General features: G+C 37.4%; 1 protein-coding gene across 6 annotated transcripts in view; it reads right to left on the reverse strand.

The window, feature by feature from the left end:
* Ralyl (RALY RNA binding protein like) overlaps nucleotides 1-13,778 on the reverse strand; it is a 688,169-nt gene extending 674,391 nt beyond the window's left edge. The window contains exons 1-2 of one of the 6 annotated variants that reach the window (XM_085836023.1): nucleotides 13,535-13,778; nucleotides 12,686-13,138 (exon numbers count right to left, since the gene is read on the reverse strand). Coding sequence is in view for 2 of the 6 variants with exons in the window: in XM_029475034.2 (XP_029330894.1) it covers nucleotides 12,008-12,059 (52 nt within the window). In the remaining 4 variants the exon portion in view is untranslated. The other 5 variants (XM_021157482.3, XM_021157480.3, XM_085836022.1 and 2 more) reach the window with 5 other exon arrangements.
* Between the last annotated feature and the right edge of the window lie 7,570 nt (nucleotides 13,779-21,348).

Consider the following 21,348-nt stretch of genomic DNA (forward strand, 5'->3'; position numbering starts at 1 on the left):
TTAAGAAAAAAAGTAATTTATTATAAACTTGCAAATAGTTTAAACTCTTGGCAAAAACCTCTCACAGGTATTGATTTTCAATATTTATGTATCCTCAGAACACTTCACTTAAGGGAAGTTTATAGACAGTACCAAACAAAGCTAAAAGTAAAATTCTCTTTGTAAAATTAATGTAACTTACATTTAAAAAGCTGCCATATACTGGGTCCCCAATGAAGGAGCTAGAGAAAGTACCCAAGGAGCTGAAGGGGTTTGCAACTCATAGGAGAAACAACAATATGAACTAACCAGTATCTCCAGAGCTCCGTGGAACTAAGCCACCAATCAAAGAAACACATGGTGGGAATCATAGCTCTAGCTGCATATGTAGCAGAGGATGGCCTAGTCGGTTATCAGTGGAAGGAGAGGCCCTTTGTCCTGTGAAGGCTCTATGCCTTTAATTTGTTGTTGTTTTCATGTGCCGTGAACAGAGAATTTACCACAATGGTGAAAATATCTGGAAAAGACCTCAAGTGTCTGAGCCCAACAATGAGGACAATCCCTGCTGCACAATCAATGTAAATCAATGCTCCTTATGTATGTGAGTGCACCTGTGTACATGTGATATGTTTGCATGTGTACACAGGCTGTGATGTAAGTATGGAGGGCAGAGAAAAACTCAGGGATTGATATTTTTTTCCTATCTTATTTGATACAGGTCTGCTTTATTGTGTTCTAAAATGTACACTAAGCTAGCTGTACACGTGAGCTACACGGGGATCTTCTGCCTCCACTCCCCATCTTGTGAAGACAGGATCACAGATTCATGCTACTGTGCATGGCTTTACAAAGGTGCGGGGCATTCTCACTCAAGCCATCAAGCTTGTCTCAAGCACTTTACTCTTGGATTCATCTTCCCAGCCTCTGTTGCCATCTCTACTGTCATCATCAGATCTGAAATACAGGCTGTGCAAGTGTCATGTACCCAGCTTCTTTCTTTACTTAGGAGGCTAGATCTCATCATGGAGAAAAAAAAAAACCCTTTGATGGAAACTTTGGAAATGTATTTGAGCAAGACTAAGAAAAACCTCATTTAATGAAAATATAAGATGAAGCAAACAAGGTTGAAGTGGCAAAGAAGGAACAGAGAATGAAAGACTCTAGTTTACTTATGTTTATGGATTTCAGAAAGAGAAAGCATGTTACAATACACAGAATATGCTGTTTCATTTGGGAGTCAAAGGGCACTGGGTCTGTATGTAAATTAAATTATCAAATGTATCATTCTGTTAATATCACAGTGAAAGAATGTCCCTGCAGGATCCTGAACAATTTTCACCAAAACTATTAAGTGCCAGGGAACATGTCCTAAGAGAGAAGACTCTGTGAAGATGTACATTCCTGGCAATAGCATCATCTCTTTAGATGTAGAATCAAATTATGAATGAATTGGTTGAAAAAAGGCGTATTTAGTAAAGTGGTTACCTTGTTTCTAAAGCATAACATCTATCAAGGTAAATTTGATATTTCTTAGTCAACTGACCACACTTCGGGATTACTTCTTAGTACAAAATGTGTTTGAATGGATTTCAATTTATATTCTTAATAAAAAGTGAAAGTTCAAATTGAAACAATCAGAGAGTATTTTAAAAATCAATCTTGGCTATGCTCTGAAAATGAATAAGATGTCAAAAAGAGTTTAAAAATCATGACATAATCCCGAGATTTTTCTAAGACCTGAGCCCTGGACTTTGTGAGAGCCACAGTGGTGCATATGCACATCTAAACCACATGTATCTCTGCCCTTCAAATAGAATATAAAACTGGATTTCAAAGACAGAACAGACGGACAGGGCTGTTTAAAGTAATTGTGTAATGATATACTGATACTTTGGGTTAATTGGGCTAGATAGAACATGGAATTTAGATACATCTGTTTCACCTGACTCATTTGTCATGTCTAGGCCATTTCAGATGTGGAGGCCTTCTCTGTTATAGGTCTTCTCTGTACTGTTGGACTCTGGAACTCATGTCCTGATAGTGTGCTCACTTCATTTCCCCTAACTATTCTTTTACTTCTCTTCATTCTCATCTTAGAATTGTACCACTTTCAAGCCTTGGAACTGTAGCATGTAAGAAACATCAATAAATTCTAAAATAAGAAGATCACAAATGTGATAGACACTGTTCTAAAGTAAAATAAAACAGAATAGATATTCATGCTAGGCTTTCCAATTTAAATAGCTATACAGCATACATAGTAGAGTTAAATTCACAACCATATTAAAAGGGTGAGGAAGTATTTCTTACCTGAACTAGTTTCATTTATTTAATTCCATGTTTAGATTCAGAACTTTAAATTTTGAGTTTTCTAAATATGCTACAAAAAATTCTCTTTAAACCTCAGACTGTGTATTAAAGCATAAAATTTGTGTGAAATAAAGAAAATGATAAATACTGTAATTCTTTACTCTGAATGTCTTTTCATCATAATTCTGTTGCCTTTTGCTTGGCAATTTATTCTTGTTAGTGACTCATAAATATTAATGTTTTATCCTCTTCTTCAGCCCTCTAATGTGCCTCCTGTTCATCACTGTACAGTTGCTGTGTTTCCGACTCTAGAATACCTCCTAAAGGAAACATGAGCCAAGGGGTTGGCTCAAGCAGCAAAATCTGGGTGCTGGGAAAGCCTGGTGGCTGGACTTGATTGCTGGAAAAGGTGGGCAAGATAAGTGAATATAAAGTTTTCCCTGATCTGCATAGGCACTCTATGGAAGGTGCACACATACCTACCTATCTACAGGAAGCACAGGAAGCTGCTGTAGCAGAAAGACACTATACTCCAACTATGTCGTGCTCTTAACAATTTGAAGAACTATGCTGTGGCTCTGTTTAATTATCAGCTTTATGGCCCTTCTCATTACTTCCCAGGTAAGTTCTGAGCTCAGAAAGTGGACTAGACTTTGTTCTGTTACATGTTGCAACTTTTAAAAACAGACTCTCCATAATTATATAGCTTTAGCTATAAAAACAAAACATCCCCTCCTAAATCAAAGCAAAACAAATCAAACAAACAAAAAACTAAGTAAACAGTACATGAGAAATACTTTGACCACATAGAAAAGTATACAGGACTCTCAAAAGCAGGGTCACTTTTAGTCCTAGTGACAACAATGTTCATCCCAAACTGTCTTCTCTCTGTAGAAAGTTCATGTGAGACAACTAATTATGGGAGCATGTAAACTGTTTTAGAGATATGTCACTAACCCACACTTAAATCAAGGCATCTTTTCTCTTCTGGCTTCTGGAGAAACCACTGTAGTGCATATTCGTGCTTTAGAATTAACACATTTTGAGTTCAGATTTTATGATGCAACTTTGTCTTTCTGAGACATTTCACAAGTTACCTATTTGCTCCCCAGTCCTCTCCTAGATCTGGATTAGGATAAAACAGTCAGCAACATGATATCTAAGTGTCTTCTTCCCCTGTGGTTCACACTGTCAGTCAATACATTGACAGGATAGAGATGGAGCAGCAACAGGACAAACAATACCCATTTCTTTTGGAACCAAGACTTGAGACTAAAACTAACGTATGAACCACAGTATTAAATGTGTTAGCAAATATGCTGTGCATTTTCATCTAAATTGTTTTTATGATTTTGGATTTTTGTTTTTATATTGAGTGTATTTAATTGCAGTACACTATATTAGTAGTTCTGATTCCAATAAATGACCTCTATAAGTGACTGACTACATCCTGTGATAAATTTATTTCTGGATTACACAACACCACACAGACGTAAGTAAAATGAACACATATATCGCAGGGCACTGCATTCTTTAATGTAAAGAATAAAAAATAAAACCCCAGAAGTCAAAAATGAAAAAAAACTTGTGTTACAGATTATAAACTAAAGAAATTTTGTTGGTGCTTTATATGCGATGCTTGCTTTCCTTTACATTTTCCTTTTGTTCTATCATGATATTTTTAAAAAATACCTTTTACACTGAGGATCGCAGTAACTCAATATATCATCTATTATCTCTTCTTTAGCTAACTGTAAGCCTCACCACTCCCTAAATAGTGCTCATTGTTATATATATATATATATATATATATATATATATATATATATATATATATATTTCATTACAAACCTAGATTAATAAAATTCTCCTCTGAAGCTTCAGCCATTTCATTGAGAACTTTCAATTGTCTAATCTTACCCACCCTGCTCCATTCACCTCAGAGTTGTCCTTGCCACCTTGTCCCATCCAGTCTTGTTAGTGTCATCCCACAGGACTTTGGACACCTGAATAAACCCATGTCTTTATTTCACATGATTCCCCTCAGGGGACCTCACATGCTTACCTGACACCTTTAGTTATAGGCATTTTTGTTGACTACAAGTGCATTTGGCTACGTTCTCAGAGAGGTTCTTGTTAATCTTGACTTAACACTATGCTTTCAAATATCAGAGAAGACAGATTAAGTAACATTGGAACAGGAACACAGAAACTAGAACAGATAAGCATGAGGTTATCATGGACTCTGAACAAGAGTGAAGACCTTTCTCTAGTAACACTAATCCTATACCTTAATTCCATCAAGACAGCTCCTGAGAGCTACGTAGCCCACAATGTGGGCTTTATGTAGATAATGTGTGTAACTATTGCTATCAAGGAACTCTGTCTTTCATAAAGGAGGATAGGTTCATCCAAAAAGGTAAGCCATTTAATAGCTTAGTAACTGTTAGAATTTTGCCTTTTCATATAATTTTATCATAACACTGTGAATTCATATATTTTACTTTATTTGTTGTTTTGTTATTCACTATACTTTTGTTTAATAGAAAAATTAATCCTAATTTGTCACTTGTAATATCCTTCAACCTACTTCATGTTTCCACTGATATAAGTTATTTACCTTTGAGCATTTCTGTTGCTTCCCAGCATGAGACGACATCCTGGGTATCAGACTTTACTAGAACTGGGCTTCTTAGCTGAGGATTGTTCTCCATAGGCATGATACGTTAGGACACGTGTCCAGAATGCTGGAAGCATGTGACCTTTAAGTTTCTTCACTATACATGGATAATAAAAGTATGGCATGTGTCTTTAAAAGCTTCACAGTGCATTGTAATACTTAGAGATTATCCCTTTCTTTGTTTATTTCTTTCTTAGAATAGCAGTACTTGGTTTTGGTTTTTTATTTTGTTTTGTTTTTTCTACATGTAAAAATTACTTTTATATTTTCATGAAATATTTCGCTGCTCTTCCTATGAAGTTCATGTTACATATATAAAATACACACACACACACACACACACACACACACACACAAACACACACACACATTCAATAAAATTTTTGAAATGTACCTCTTTAAGGTGTTACCACTCCATATCCAGTATGATAAATATTTCATTCACTTGTCCAATTCTATTCTCTCTCATTTATTTATGTTTTAAAATTAAGTGATTTTAACCACAGATTTTTAACTTCTTCAGTTCTTGCATTTCTTTGTGCCCATATTTTACTTCTATTGAATACACCCGACCACAGATGCACACACACACACACACACACACACAAACACTTTTCAACAGCATTTAGTTTTCTACATTGTACCATTCCCTTGTGCATTATAATAAAAAAAATGCAGACATTAGCCAAATATATGCCCCTGTCTGTCTACCTCCTCCTAAATGTCTTAATAGGCAGGTTTGTAATATCTGCTTCTACCACTGAATATTCTAATGCCCAGTTGTACATTGGTTATTTCTCCCTATATTAATGCTGGGACTTCAAACTAGTGTGATGTACAAATCTACAAGCAGTCTCTGATCCTCCAGTGTACAAAGATCTCCTTTATATGCCAGCTCAGCTGTTGTTTACTAACACCAATTTCCAAGATACTCAGACTCCAACATCAGGTGGAAGTTTTTAACCCTTATTTCACCATGGCTTTTAAACTACTGACTGTGCACATGAACACTGTATTGTAAAACCACCAAGTCCATTCCTTCTTCATTCACTCTGTCCTCATTCTGCTTTATGTTTCTCATTCCTAAGAATATACACTTTCCGAAGCACCAAGAAAACTCTTCCATAATAGTTTTTCACACATCTGAAACAGCAATTAAACAGAGCATCTTAAAATAACTTTTTGCAGTTGTATGTGTTTTACAGTATTAACAAACAGATAAAGTGAGTTTAAAAATTGTCACATTCAATTAGGTGTAACAGAGAAAATCAAAGATAAAGGTGAGGTTGATGGTGAGATGCTGGCAGACAGAGACAATGCCTGTATTTATAGCCTTGTATTGTGATGTCAGGAATAGCTTGTTTGGTTACCTTGTTCAAAAGCCTCATTTTCCCATTTCATCCCATCAGAGTTTGGAGGAAAGAGATTCATACTGCTGTAGACTTGAACTCAACAGCTGTGATAACATACCCAAGCCCTCCATATTCACACATGCCTAGTAAACAAATACTGAACTTGTTTCACAGGGCTCGACAAAGCAGCTATAGACAAAGAACAGTCTATTTCACCACAGTATCAGATGAAAATGTATGATAGCTCAACAATTTACCTGTATTTGTCTGTGCTTAAAGAGTCTTGCACAAATGTGTTTTAACACAATCCTTTAGTTCGATTCTTTAGTAATTCTCCATGTGATACTTAGTGTTATTACCAGCTTAAGTTCTCCCAAATGACAGATACACGGTAATGAAAACTTGCCAAACTATAGTCTCTGTAATGTATTAAGAGTTAACACATAGAAGGTATTTTATAGTAGGAAAAGCAATGCAACTCAAAATGTCATCTACATACAATGCACATGTATGCAACCAGTGTGACATCATTCAGACTTCCCACATATTCCTTCACCCTTCACTAGCGCTAGGAACTCTGGAAGTCTATCTCTCAATGTTAGTTTTCTTCAACATGTAAAACAGGGATGCACTTCCTACTCGGTAGGGGAACAAGTAGATGGTCAGTCATGTCCCCTCTGGGTAGCCTTCTTAGTGACTGTAGGTGCTATAGCACCGGGTGGAGCAAATTGTCATGAATTAGTCAATTTTGAACACTGTACACAGCAGTAGTATCCAATCAGCCAAAGTGAAACCACCAGTATTATGATGCCACATCTGTTATGGAGATAGTCTGATTGGAGTTACTGTAAATACAGCCCAAGACTCCTGCCTAGTGGGGTCCCAGGTCCCAGTGGAAAGCCTCTTCTGTTGTTTATTAAATGGACATGATATTCCTGTCAAATTCCCTTACTGATAACTTTTACTGATGCATTTTTACTCATGATAGCAATCCTATCATATTTAGTCAAAGTTCTTGGTAGTGGTGGTGTTGGTGGCTTTTTGTTTGTTTGCCCCAGTGGCCAGTAGTGACTTCGGAATGTCATAACTGGTCAAAGCACAAAGAATAAATGGCTGTCAGTGGTCATCGGTAAATAACACATCCATAAGTCCTTCTGAGAATAGGGAACATCGCAGAAGGGCAGCTAGAAGTAAGAGTTGAAGGAAGGGAAATCTGCAGTAACACTGACTTCCAGCTATAACATGGCTACAGACTTTAACTCATCAGCTGTGATTACATGCCGAAGCTCTCTACACATGTTTGGGACTATCTACACTCTGTCTTGCAAGGGTTCCTCATGTGTTAATGGGATGGATAGAAACTTTCTCTATTGCTAAGTCAGTGGTAAGGTGTCTACATTCTTGTAAATAAGCTATTATTGTGTACCTATTAACAGCCTGATGAGCTTCATTGGGACACACACACATACACACCACACACACACACACACAGAAGAGGAAGGAGTTTAACAAAAGGAGGGGAGAAAAGAATTGGGCTAATACCATTGAAATATATTATGTACATGTATGAAACTATCATAATGTGTATTATTAATATTTGTATTATTAATATAAGCTAATGTATTTAAAAAATAAATTTTAGTTCTCTTCTATTTCGTTGTCTTTGACATTGAATAAGAAATGAATAGCCTTTCTCTAACCCTGACTAACAAAATTTCTAGACTACCCAGAAATATGTTGTGGATATATATAAAATATATAATACATAATATATAACATTAACATACAAAATATGACATATAATATATATCATGTAGTTATCAAAATGCATATACACATCTTATCTACATTCACACAGTATATATAACTACAATTAATTTCCAGTGTGAAATTGAGGAAAAAAATCAACTACTTCACTCCAAACAAAAATAATATTAACTGGTGAGTTTAATTATATTTTACCAAAAAATATAACCTCTTTATTTTTTTACTATTATAACCGTGCTTGGTGAGGCACCCATTGCCCATTTCAGGAAGTCAGGAGAGTGTTTCCATGTCATTTATAATTTCCCTCTCAACAAAGATTTAAACATGGTAAGAGAAATAAATCTCCAGGTGTGGCGTCTCCAAGGACATGCCAGAGGACATCTATCCTCCACAAAGTTCTGCCGCTTCTATCTCTGTTCTAGTAACAGAGAACAAAAAGGAAATTAGCCTGAGTACGTATCAGAAACACAGGAAGACAGTTCAGTGCAGATAAAGATTTCTAAGTTCCTGAAATAACTAGAAAGTACAAAGTCAATTTTCTTAAATACAAATTTAGTGCTTAGCATAAGTCTAACAAAACAAAGACAAAACATTCACCAATATTGTGTATCTAAAAAAAGTTGACAATAACTGAATTAAATCTATTTCTTACGCAAATAAAATTTTGGAATAAGTGGGAGTCTGTGGTTCAGGTGTTCAGGCCCAGGTGCGGAATCTGTGACTAGGTACAGAAGTAGTGCTGCACCACCTGCCCCAAGATTCTGCTCAGTGATTATTTTTGTTGTGTTTGTGATACAATGAAACCAAATGTTTCACTGGCCTTCCTGGGAAAGATTATATTATTGATGTCAAGTACTAAAAAACATATTAAATCAAAGAACCATGATAAAGTATGAAAATCTAAAAACATTCTGTATAGTAAACTGGCAAACAACTGATTAAAAAATAAGATGTTAATAACAGTTATGGGCAATCAGTGAAGACATTTTGTAAACTCAACTCTTGCTTACTTTCTAGAGCCCATAATCAATGGGAAGAAAGTGATCATCAGGTTGCCACAGGATAGCTTGTGCTTCTTCATGATCATGCAATAATAGTCATAACCAACCACAGGGTTAAACAAACACATTTTGAGATACGGTTAATTCTTGCTCCAAAATAAACTCCAGAAATCCTTATTGTATAAATAATTCTAAATATCCATTCCACTTGTATTCTACCTCCATAACATCCTTTAGAAGACTTCAAGTCTTGTTTGATTTGATGCTCTACCTAATGACTTACAATATCAGTTATCAAAGACCATACCTCACTCAGTGGAAACCTCTCAAACACAAGGACACCATACCTTTTACCCTCTTATTCAAAACACAACTGTTTTCCTTAAGAAATTCTTATTCAGAGGCTAGAGAAATGGCCCAGAGGTAAAAACATCATCTGTTCTTCCACAGGACCAAGGTTCAATTCTCAGCACCCATGTGGTCATTTACAAAAGTCTCTAACTCCAGTTCTAGGGGAGCTGACACCTGCTACTGGCCTCCATGGGCACCAGACAGTCACACAATGAACAGACACAAATGCAGCCAAAGTGTATGCAAAATACAACAAATTATTTTTTTAAAGTATGTTTTATTAGACTGAGAAAATACAAGTTTATGATAGTTAAAATTATTCTTGTTTTTATTTTATATTGTTTTTTCAATTAAAATATGAAATTTATATTTAAATATTCTGTTTGAATAACTAGGCTTTCATAAAAATTACATCACTTTCCAGCATAGTAACACACCATCTGTAGTTAAATATATTACTGAGTATATCTAGAGTATTTAAAACTTTTTCACCTCGTGTATCACACCAATATCATCTAGGTAAGTTAACACAATCTCAGGGGCCAAAAAAAAAAAAAAAAAAAGAACCAAAAACTGACCAAGTTTATTAAAAACTATGTTGAGGACGAAAACTTATTTTAAATATATTTGGATAAACCACACATACAAGACAAAACAAAATAAGATTTTGTTTCTCTGCAATGTTTGCAGTTAAAAGAAACTACAAATTCACTAATCCAGTATTTTTAATACTGCTTAGAGTTTATATTACAGAGAAACATTCTAGAAAATTTAATAAGTAGTTTTACCTTTGTGAAAACTTCACCACAACTTTTTTAAAAAGCAGAGTTTAGTTTTTGTAGTTCAACAGCCTGTTATTCCCTGTCCTTTTAACTGGCAAACTGAATTCATTCTCTAAAAACCTAGTACAAAATAACCAGTGGATGATCAAGTTGATGAGAAGTCTATTGGGAAGCTGGGTCAATAAATAAAGCATGCATTTTCCCATAAGAAACCAGTAGGCGGTGCCAACTCTAGTATGTTACCTTCCACAGTTTTAAACCCCCAAACTTCATAAGAGGCGATCAGTGTTGGGAGCTGCACTGTTCCTGGCTCAGTTAGTGGAGGCATGGATTAGAATGACTTAGAAATCACAGATAGAAATGTAAAATAAATGTTTGATATAATGAACAGTCAACATTAAGTAAATGAAGCATACAGACACAAAAGTCATGGTCTCTATGTAGAGGATCCCACTGGAAACTTCCTTCTCTTCAGATGACTTCTCTCTGATTTCAGTCTCATGTGGAAACAACATAGAACTGCAAATTAGTTGGCCAATCTCAGGAGACCATATGCTGTGATTGGGACAAACCAGCATGCTAATGGACAGCCAGGGATGCTCACACATGTTATTTCTTTCTCCCTTGCTCTCTTTTGTTTTGTTTTGATTTTCAAAGGACTAAAAGTTTTGTTATCATATGACTGATTAAAAGTATTATCCATGCACATCATTTTAAATGAGCATTTCTATATATATCAAACAAAGAACATGGTATATTATAAATGAGTTTGATAAGTATTTTTGTTTGCTCTCTGATCCATATGAAAATCCATATTTGAGCTATGAGCTCACAGTACAAAATAAGAAATTTTATATTTTTGTTTAGAGTTATAAGCTTCAATTTTAGAACTATGCACTTCAAGCAATAGACTGGTGTTTAGAGAGAGTAAAACGATCTTCTCACTCAAAAATGCAATGAGACTTCTTAATGAGAAGTTGTCTGGCTATAAAAGAATGAATGAATGAACAATCTCATATGTATGCAACTTGCAAGAATTTTAGAGTTATATAGGTGTGGCACAGGCAAAATGCATATTGCATTGCAAGACTTCCCTCAGAGTCTTTCCTCCTTATTTCACTGCAAAGCATAATACACAAACACCAAACTTTTCATGTCACAAGCTGCACACATAGAAATTCAATAAAACATTCAGTTGGAAGCCTATAGGATAAGTTATTCATTCTTTTGCTATAGGTCCTTGTTTTCCAAAGTTTAGTTTTTAAATTTTTTTAAGATAACCTAGAAGAAAACTTAATAAGGCAAAAACAATATAATTCATTTATTTTACCATAACCCAAACAGTGTATGTGAGAAATTTAGCAGTGAACTAACTCATTTAAGGTTGGAAAAGAAAATGAAAGGTTCGGAATCCATCTACTCAAATAGTTGTAGTCCCTCTCCAGAGGTTAAGATTTAGTCTATGTCTTCCCTATACTTATTTGGGAACTAAATTCTCCCACAGATTCTGTTACTGTGAAAAGTAGAGAAAAAAAAAATTTTTTTTTAATTGCCAGCCAGTGCATCTCTGAAAAGTACTGCTGGGTTTATGGAGACATGCAACAGGGCACTCAAACACTATAGATGACATTTCAACCCTCAGTACTTCAGCACTACATCAGTGGCCACCTTCAATGGCCCTTTGCCCTACTCAATCGTCGGCCTGGGGTAGGGGGCACCTATACAATCAGTATCTGGTGGTTAAAAAAGAAACAGTCTATTTTTAAAGAAAGGATAATTTTGTACCTTGTAGGCGTCGTCCCATTAAACCTAAGTATGCACCAGTACAAGTGACCATTCCCTCTCCTTGGAAGACACCAGCAAGGGTTTAAAAGCAAAGCGACGCCGCCAGGAAAGCATGAGGGAGACAACACGGAAGACGTGAAGCTGCCGGAGCTAGCGGAGGCGGTTGGGAAGAACCCACTGCGCTGCTTCCGCGGGTCGCAGAGGCGAGAGAGCAGCGCTCAGGGACTGCTGCCATCCTAGACACCTCGAGCTCCGGCTGCCTGACCAGCCGCCAGCCTCCGGGCGGCAGCGGTCCCCGCCCCTTCACCCTCCATCTCCCGCGCCCGGAGGACCGGATCACCGCACAGTCAGCGCCCCGCGGGGCCCTAGGCTTCCGGCGCTGCGGGTGGCTAACGCCAACTTGCTGGACCGCCCGCTGTGCTCTGGTTTCCCCTGCAGCCACCCAAACCTAGGCGCCACCAGGGGACAGGGTGTTCGCATCTTCAAAACCATCGCGGCCCAGAGAGCACTTTTGTTCTGGCTTCCGGCGCGTCTTTCCCTATTGCGGGCTCGGACACAGCCCAGAACCGGCGCGCACACGCGCACACACCCTCGCACACGCACACACGCGCGCACACAGACTTCTTGGCCAGCGTTGCCATCACACACCCGGGGTACGCCACCGAGGGGGCCAAGTACCTGCTCTCTGCGAGCTGTTGTGCTGTTCACTTCATCCTCCGTTGACAAGGAAACCAAACCGCACTTCATTTTTTTTTTTTCCAGAAAAACCTTCCACTGCCATGGTTTGAAAATTGATTTACGGGGAGGGGAGAAGGAGGAACAAGGGATAATATAGATATCAGGATATCTATCATAAAATTATCTCGGGTTTTTTAAATAAAAAAGTCAAATGTGCAAAAGTAATAGTTAATGTAAAGGAGGAAAAAAGCAATTGCTTAAAAATAACCCCTTTAACTAGCTGCAAGAAAAGTTTCATGTTATCAACTGATATCAAAAACAGGAGGGGAAAAAACGAAATATTTCTCACAGGCTTCCAAAAAGGTCATAAAAATGCAAAATGAATGTCTTTGCTCAGTGGTGCGAATCGAATTGCAAGGCGACAAACTTGTGAACACTGCTGGAAAATCCCACCTACACAAAAATGCAATCGGAAAAAGAGTACGTAAAAAAAGAGTTAGAAACATGCTTTCTTATCTTTACAAAGGGAAAAAAAATAGGCACCATACTTCACAACGCTTTTTCCATAAAACCAGTTGCACATTTTGCTGGACTTGGGAGCCGCTCACAGAGAGCACCGCTGCCGCGGACTCCCAGACACAGCGCCTTGTCTAGAGAACCATCGCATGCTAGGAAAACTTGATTGAGGAAAAGGCTTAAGACTATGCTCGTCAGCTTTCCCAAATACAAACAATAATCAAAGAAGTGGGAAGAAAAAAAAGAAGAAGAAGAAGAAAAAAACAAAAAACAAAAACAAAAAAAAGGAAAAAAAAAAGAATAGGACAAGAATGCCACTGAGAAGGTACTCACCGAGCGGGAGTAAAATGTTGGAATAAAAATGAGATTTAGGAAAATACAGTATGGCGGTGGAAGAAGGAATGAAGCGCGTTTTTTTCTCAGTCTCTGCCTCGGGCACTGACACGTGACACGGAGCCAGGCGGACTTGCAGGCAGCGGGGCCACCGCGGCTGCTGGGCGACCTCGGAGCCCTCGAAGCCCTCTGAGCCGCTCGGGCGGGCGCGGCGGTGAGAGCCCGGCGAGGCGGCCTCCTCGGCGAGCCCGGACTAGCAGGTGCCGCTCACGCTGGGCTGAGCGCACGCACACGCACACGCAGACGGGCAGGGCGCGGGCTAGCGGGGACCGCGCGGGGCGGGCCGGAGGCGCGCAGCTGCCGCCGCCACCGCCTCCGCCGCTGCTGGTACTGCCGCTGGTGCTGATGCTGCGGGCGCTCCGCCAAAGAAGAACAGCTCAGGGATGCTCAGCGGAGGCATCAGAGGGCACACAACTTGCTGCCCACTGCAAAGTTGCCGCTTGCCACTTCCTTATTATTCGGTTTTCATCTCCAGGTAGTTTCCTGCAGAGAGCTCTTGTCCCTCTCCCCAAGTTTCACTCTTAAAGCTCGGTTTAACTCAATCATTTTATTCATTTGATCTTGGGGCTCCTATTTATTCTAGATTGCTTTGCCCATGTCACTTCCTCCCCCAGGTCCGTTTTCCACCTTGTGGTTCTCTGAGAACCTGGATTCGTGCAGTGCGTTTTGGGGGGGTTGGGGGGGGACGGGGGGCGTTGTCACTGCAAAGCCAACGTTAATCCTTTTCTGGCTGTCTTGGGGTGTTCCCCCATTCAAAAGATTTTTAAAAATCTTTTATTTGGAAAAATCCCATCCCAGATTTTCGTTTGCTTGTTGCATGATGCTGGGCGGGGTTGTGAACGTGGATAATTTATTCTTTCCCGGGCCAGGCATTGTTTGTTTTGTCTGCTTGAGCACCAGCTTTGACCTGTCTGGAAGGCTCTGTAGTCCAAGCTCCAGGCAGGGTCCTTCTCACTCTTGCAAGTTGTTTTCTCAGGCTGCAAGTCCAAGGAGAGGATCGAGGCAGACAAGTGAGTCCATTGTGTGAGTGTTTGCCCGGCAGCAGGCACCTGGCGACGGTCGAGAGGGGGAGATGTGCGCCACTCACTAGAAGGCTGCCAAAGATCAGCTACAAGCCAGGCGGCTGAGCAGTGCTTTGGAAGGTGGAAGAAACAAGGAGTTCACCAAGCATCTGCTGAGGGATGCCTGTCCCTGGAACAAAGATGCCATCAGCCAATCACTGACAGCTTTGGGATTCTTCTACTGCTGCCTGTTGCAGAATCAGCTTTCTGGGCTCTGCAATGAATTAATTTTTCTTCATCTTTCATAAACTATTCTATCAAACCTGTTTCTCTGTATTGCTTTGAATGTGGTTTGCACAAAATTAGTTGCAAACGTCTGTATTATAAAATAAATACAGTTTGTTGTCTCTCATGTTGCTAGTCTGATCTTTATGCCACTCTTTCCATCGTCCCCGTTGAAAATAAAATATCTGCTTTGGATGGAGTCTAACCTGGATAGTTTCAACATTTAAGTATGCATTCAGCACGGAGAGCTCCAAAAGCAAATGCTTCTACAACATTCTTGACAAAATTCATTGATCAAATGAAGTACTAAGCCCCAATTTAAATAAGAGATACTTAAAATAGCCCTGAAAAATCATTAAATATGTGTCTTGGAAAATTGCCAACTAAACTCCCTTATTTCACACACTTCCCAGATAGGATGTGAAATACTGATAGAGACAGATGGGTGCATCAAAGTGCAGTCCAGAACACCAGGAGCCTTAAGTTCTGTTGAGAAGCTACTGACTTTTCCTCTGGATAACTCAGAGAAAATGTGGATTGTGCTAAGATCTTGTTGATCTTCATTTTTGTTTTATTTTGATATTTAATAGATCCCTTCAAATATGGCCCTTTTCTTCCATGTCTCATGAATTATGCTACTTAAACCTGAGTTTATTACATTTTCCATAAGAATATCCAGATCAAAATACACTAAAGAGAAGTCAGTTCCAATGAACATCTTTTCCCATAATTTACAGAGGTATTGGACTGTGAGCAACTTCACTTTAAGAATGAGTTTTGGAGCTTCATAGCAGGCCAGGCAATGTCTGGGTTTAGAGAGTTATTCAAGAAGAACTTTGAAAAACAAGCTGTTTAGAATTGCACTGCAGTAATGGCCACCAGCCAATCACAGTGATTGTCAGTCTTTTATTATTCAATAAAATGACTCCCCTTTATGTTTAATGCAGCTCTGCTGAGGAAAAGCAAGCCATCAATATCCTCCTTGCATTTCTTCCATTACTTACATAATTGCAGCCCAGTGCTTAAAATATTCCACTTCTCTTTACTTCCAAGATGGCATTCTCCCTCTTTTAGGTTTCGCCACCACATTAAAAACAGGATTAAAAAAATTCAGATCAAAGGAACAGCATTTAAAAAGCCAAGATTATCATTTAATTCTTATAGAGCTCTGTGACAAAGGCATTATTATCCTCATTTTAAATATTTATGAAAAAAAGTCAGAGTTTAAGTCATTTGTGGAAGATTCTATTGCTATTGCACAAGAGAGATGTTGTTGGGCCAGACTTAAATCTGGTCTTACAGGTAGGATAAGGTACTTCAAATACTACATGAAAGAAGTGAATTCTCAATTGCTGTTGTTGATACCACTTAACAGAAACCTGCTTTTCTTAAATTTAGCATATTTGAAGAATATTGTGGAAATAACTAAGCTGTACTCACCCACAACTACAGTCATAGCTCATATAACTATATTGATATTTTGATTATGTAAAACAGAACAAGAAGGGCATAAACATTTAAAATATAAGATTAATAAAAAACACAGTAGCAAAAAGCACAAGTCAAGTACATTTTTAAACGGAGAAAATAGTGGTTAAAGTTTTCATAAGCAAAAAGCATCTAGGCAAACAGACCTCTTCAAAAGATTTGCCTGTGCCATCCTGCTCTGAGCACATCGTCCTCCATGGTTAGCCACAGAAGATTCTGGAGGTTTGAATAGACAAATGACTCTTCTGATTTTGCTCTGCAGTCATTCATGCAGCACATGCAAGTATGAAGTACACCAAATTTAAGATGAGACCACTAAATGATGATGCTAGAGGAAAACTCTATTTTGAAATCTGTGCTGTGCAATTTCAACCTTTTTGTCAGAAGATATTCAAGACACATGAAATATTTATGGGCACCAACATATGAATATAGACAGTTGAAAATGATGTACTATATAATAATATGCTTTTAGGTAGACATGCTTATACCCAGTGCCCTTAAGTCACTTTAAAAAAACGTTGATTGGAATTGCCAAATTCTTACAAATTTATTTTTCTTAACTTTTCATTATTTTTTCCTCATTATGGGTTCTGTTGCTACTAGTCAACATTTGTTCCAAGATTTGATGGTGTTTTGTATGCGTCTCCATATTCCTCTCCGAAGGAAGTAACTATAACACCAATAGCAAGACATTCCATCCAGTTGCACCGGGTGACCAGGTGATATGTAAATACATACAATATAGTATGAACAAACCAGCACAATACAGCAGGAGCGAACCAGCACAATACAGCAGGAGCGAACCAGCACAATACAGCAGGAGCGAACCAGCACAGTACAGCAGGAGCGAACCAGCACAGGAAGAGATGTCAAGATTTATGTGTGATTTTGTTCTAAATATCTTACTCTGCACATAATTCAGCTTATAGAATGCGAAGACATTCCGAAATATACATAGGAAAATAAGCCAAATTGTTGTAATTTATGTATTTACATATTAAGTGAATAAATATGTTTATTGCTAAAAAAGTACATGTAAGAACTAGTGGAATTCTATGACAAAGTGACTTATGCACTAGAAGCTTGGGCACAAAAGTGGCTTCTTCATGCATACACTTGAGAGGGAGCAGAACAAGTGCAACACCATGTTATTACTCATTGATTACTGACCTGTCAGTCACCCTTTTAATGTGGATATAAGATGTGTCACTTTATATATTTAGACACTGGGACGTCTTCCAAGACAATTCCCTAGATTTTATCCAATGAAAATGAAAATGAAAATGTGGCTGTCTGGGAGCTAAACATAAGCATATGAAAAAGTTCTAAATGTTAAGAATATTAAGCTAATTTAAAAATGCTTTAATACAAATTAAGATAAGCAAATGAGAGGCCTTCAGGGATCAAAGACATAGGGGAATTTATATGAGGCGAAACAAAATGTGATTGAGAAAGCTCATTAAGAAAACCACCCACCACTCAATATTTTTTTTTTCTGAGGCTTTATTTAAGTGATATTAAGAAATGCTATGGGCTGGGGTTGTGGTAGTACCCACCCTTAGCCCTACCATTGGAAGGCAAAGGCAGGTGGATCTTTGAGTGCTTGAGGCCAGCCTGGTCTATCTAGAAAATTCAAGGACAACCTGGATTATATAGAGGCACCCTGTCTCAAAACAAAAGAGGCAGAGGGGAAGAGAAAGGGAAAGGAGGGGTGAGGAGAATGGGGGCGGGGCTTTATAATCAGACACAGATGCTCTGCAAGGCTTTCAGTAAGACTGTCTGACTGCAGGCAGCAGGAAGAGACCTCCCTTATCTAGTGAGAGGACTAAGGTATTATGCATGCCAACTTCTGCGATAATGGCAAAGAAAAGCTCGGAGAAAGTAAAGGTTGTTGGAGAAAAGAAAGATTTCTTCTTTAATAACAGCGGTATTGTCAAATATATCTAATATAGTCTCAGTCTCACTGGTAAGTTCTAGTAAAGAAAATTCTTTAACCACGTTCTTCCTTTGAAATTGGCACATTCAAGGCAGAAAAGCAAACCACTAAAGGCTTGGGAAGTTCATAGCTTAACAGACAACAGCATGGTAGTTTAGTTTTATCACCAACCATTTCACCCTAACGATGAAGAAAGAGAAACTCAGTGGAGGAAAAATAAATAAATAAATAAAAGCCCTAGGAGTCAGAACACTATGGAGCTCAAACTCACTTCTCCAAGGTATTGTAAACTGGTGGCTAGCACAATGTACTAGAACCGATCTTTACTATCTGGCAAATTCACATTAATCTCTCTCTGCTTCAATTTTCTTATCTAGAAAACAGAGAAATAATAAACCCCACTATATATATATATAGCACCCACTGAGTGCTATGGAGTTAAGAACTTTCAACAGGTCCACACATAGGCTAGACTTTTCTTATTCTTATTTGAGCCATGCTGTCCTACGCTGTTTTCCACATAAGGAACCAAATGATCTTAAGCAAGAGCTGTTCGGAGCTGTGTAAGGCTTTCTGGGCAGCATCCGAAAACGTGAATAAACAGGAAAACAACCTGTGTCTTTGGACTGAATGACGAGAAGGGGAGTGGGTGGAGTACGGACAGGCAGAATGAGAAAAGGGGAACAAAAGACCAAGAGCCTGAAAATCCTCCCAGAACACCTAAAAAATGTAAGACAAGAACAAACACTGGACAGATTTGGGTCACACAGTTGAGTCCTAAACAGACATTTGACAAAAATATCTTAGAAAAACATTCAGATTGTATAGTGTAGTGCTTTAGTGAGTCTGAATATTGCCTAAAATCTCCACAGCACATATTTGGCTCAAGTTAACAAAACTCTACCTCAAGAACGAACATTTATTTTGAGAATAAAGCCAGAGTTATCTTCATTTGCGATTTGCATATAAAATTCAATAGATTTGCTCTTCTAAACAACCCAGTCGAATATTACAAAATTAGTTTTATTCTAAAAGAGAAATCTCTCTCTCTCTTTTTTTTTTTTTTTTTCTTTTTGGCTTTTCGAGACAAGGTTTCTCTGTATAGCCCTGGCTGTCCTGGAACTCACTTTGTAGACCAGGCTGGCCTCGAACTCAGAAATCCGCCTGCCTCTGCCTCCTGAGTGCTGGGATTAAAGGTGTGCGCCACCACGCCGGGCTAAAAGAGAAATCTTAAAAACCGATCTTTTTCCTGATCTTTTCTAAGATCTTAGAAAAATGATATTGGTATCTTATAAGGCACAATATATTATAGTAATTACTTACCTGTTTTCTTCCTCTTGATTACTAGTTTTACCTTAATAATTTAGATTTAGATTTTGTCTAACTCTAACTTAGAGATGTGAATTCAGAGATGACTCAGGTTTCAAGTATCAGCATTGACTTAATAAAATTATAGAATGTTTGGTCTGTGAGTGAAGGATGACTAATTTATGTGTAGATTCTAGCCCTCGAGACTCAGTTCATCACTCTCATGTTTGTGTACTCACCAAGCAGAGACACTATTACTTTCATGAAATTTAATGTATGGGTGATTTTTATTAATTTGAATCTTATACCCTAAAAATAAAATTTCCTTTTCATGGAATGAAATTAAGGGATTTTTTTCAAAAGCTATATGAGTATATAGAACAACTCTACGATACATGAAATAATGTGTTCTGCAAGTATTTGTCAATACAATAGGTTACTTAAATAAACCCCACTTGTACATTCACAGCTTTTATATGAATACAAAAATTAAAATTTGGGCAAAATGAAATAATATATTAACTCTGCATTGTGGTACGCACAGATATGTAACCTACCCTTCCTTTGCTGATTTCATTGAAACCTTATGTGATTTGTTTATAGGCTTTTGTGTTTCATATTCTTAATTTCTTTTAATATCACATCAGTTTATTCCCTGTGAGAATTCAAAACATATCAGTTTTTCCATACATACTTAGAATATATTTGCATTTAGGGAGATGGCAAGTTAACACATTTACTCCTGTACTTCTATTTTCATTTGATCAGCCATAAAATGTTTTTAATAGTATATTTTAATATATATTCAGTAAAAATATTAATAGGTACAGTTGGTGATATATATGCATATATGCACACACTACACGCACATATGTACATGTGTGTGTATATATATATATATATATATATATATATATTTATATATATAATTTGTCAAGATCTGAGAAGGTCACAGACCATGTGTTTGGCTTCAAGATAGTAAATTATTTGTTGTTTTATTAATGTAAAGCTTCAGAGAAAACATTAGCAGAGATCAAACACAGGCTTTCCAAATAAAATATAATGAATTACTTGCAGGTCAATTGGCAAAAAAGTAAAAGAAAAAGAATATTTCAGACATTAAACATATAAGTATACACCCACTCCTGCCCAGTTTCACATTCTACTAAAACACTCCTCCATTTGATATAAGTACTCATTCATGTATGGGTATTATTGTTTGAGATATATCTACTTACAAAATATTGATACACCTCAATATTTTTTGCTTTTCAAAAAGTTTTAAATTCACATATGTATATATAAAAACCATACATACACACATATATGCATATGCACATACAGATGTTTTATTAATTGTCCCAAAATCAGTAGTGTTGAGGTTCCGAAATTTAACAATAACATATTTTATTGAAACACATCTCTTATAAGTAAATATCATCTGTGATTATTTTTGTTTGTAATACAATCAAAAATATATCACAATTTATGGCCAAAAATAAGTTAAATGCTTTTTATTAAAACATTATAGAATATTAAATTCAAGATAATAAACAGAAAACAATGGTATTTGACTGTTCTTGATTCAAAAACAAGACTGCTTTCTTTATGGATAGAAATATCTTCTTGGAGAAAATATTAAAACCTGATTATATGTTCTACTTTCCTGGATGTAGATGAAGGTTCAACAACTTGACCAAAATTTTATGGGAGTTAAGTGTATTTACTGATTA

The sequence above is a fragment of the Mus caroli genome, unplaced genomic scaffold (assembly GCF_978045245.1).
Source record: "Mus caroli unplaced genomic scaffold, Mus_caroli_1 scaffold_3, whole genome shotgun sequence".
Classification (NCBI taxonomy): domain Eukaryota; kingdom Metazoa; phylum Chordata; class Mammalia; order Rodentia; family Muridae; genus Mus; species Mus caroli.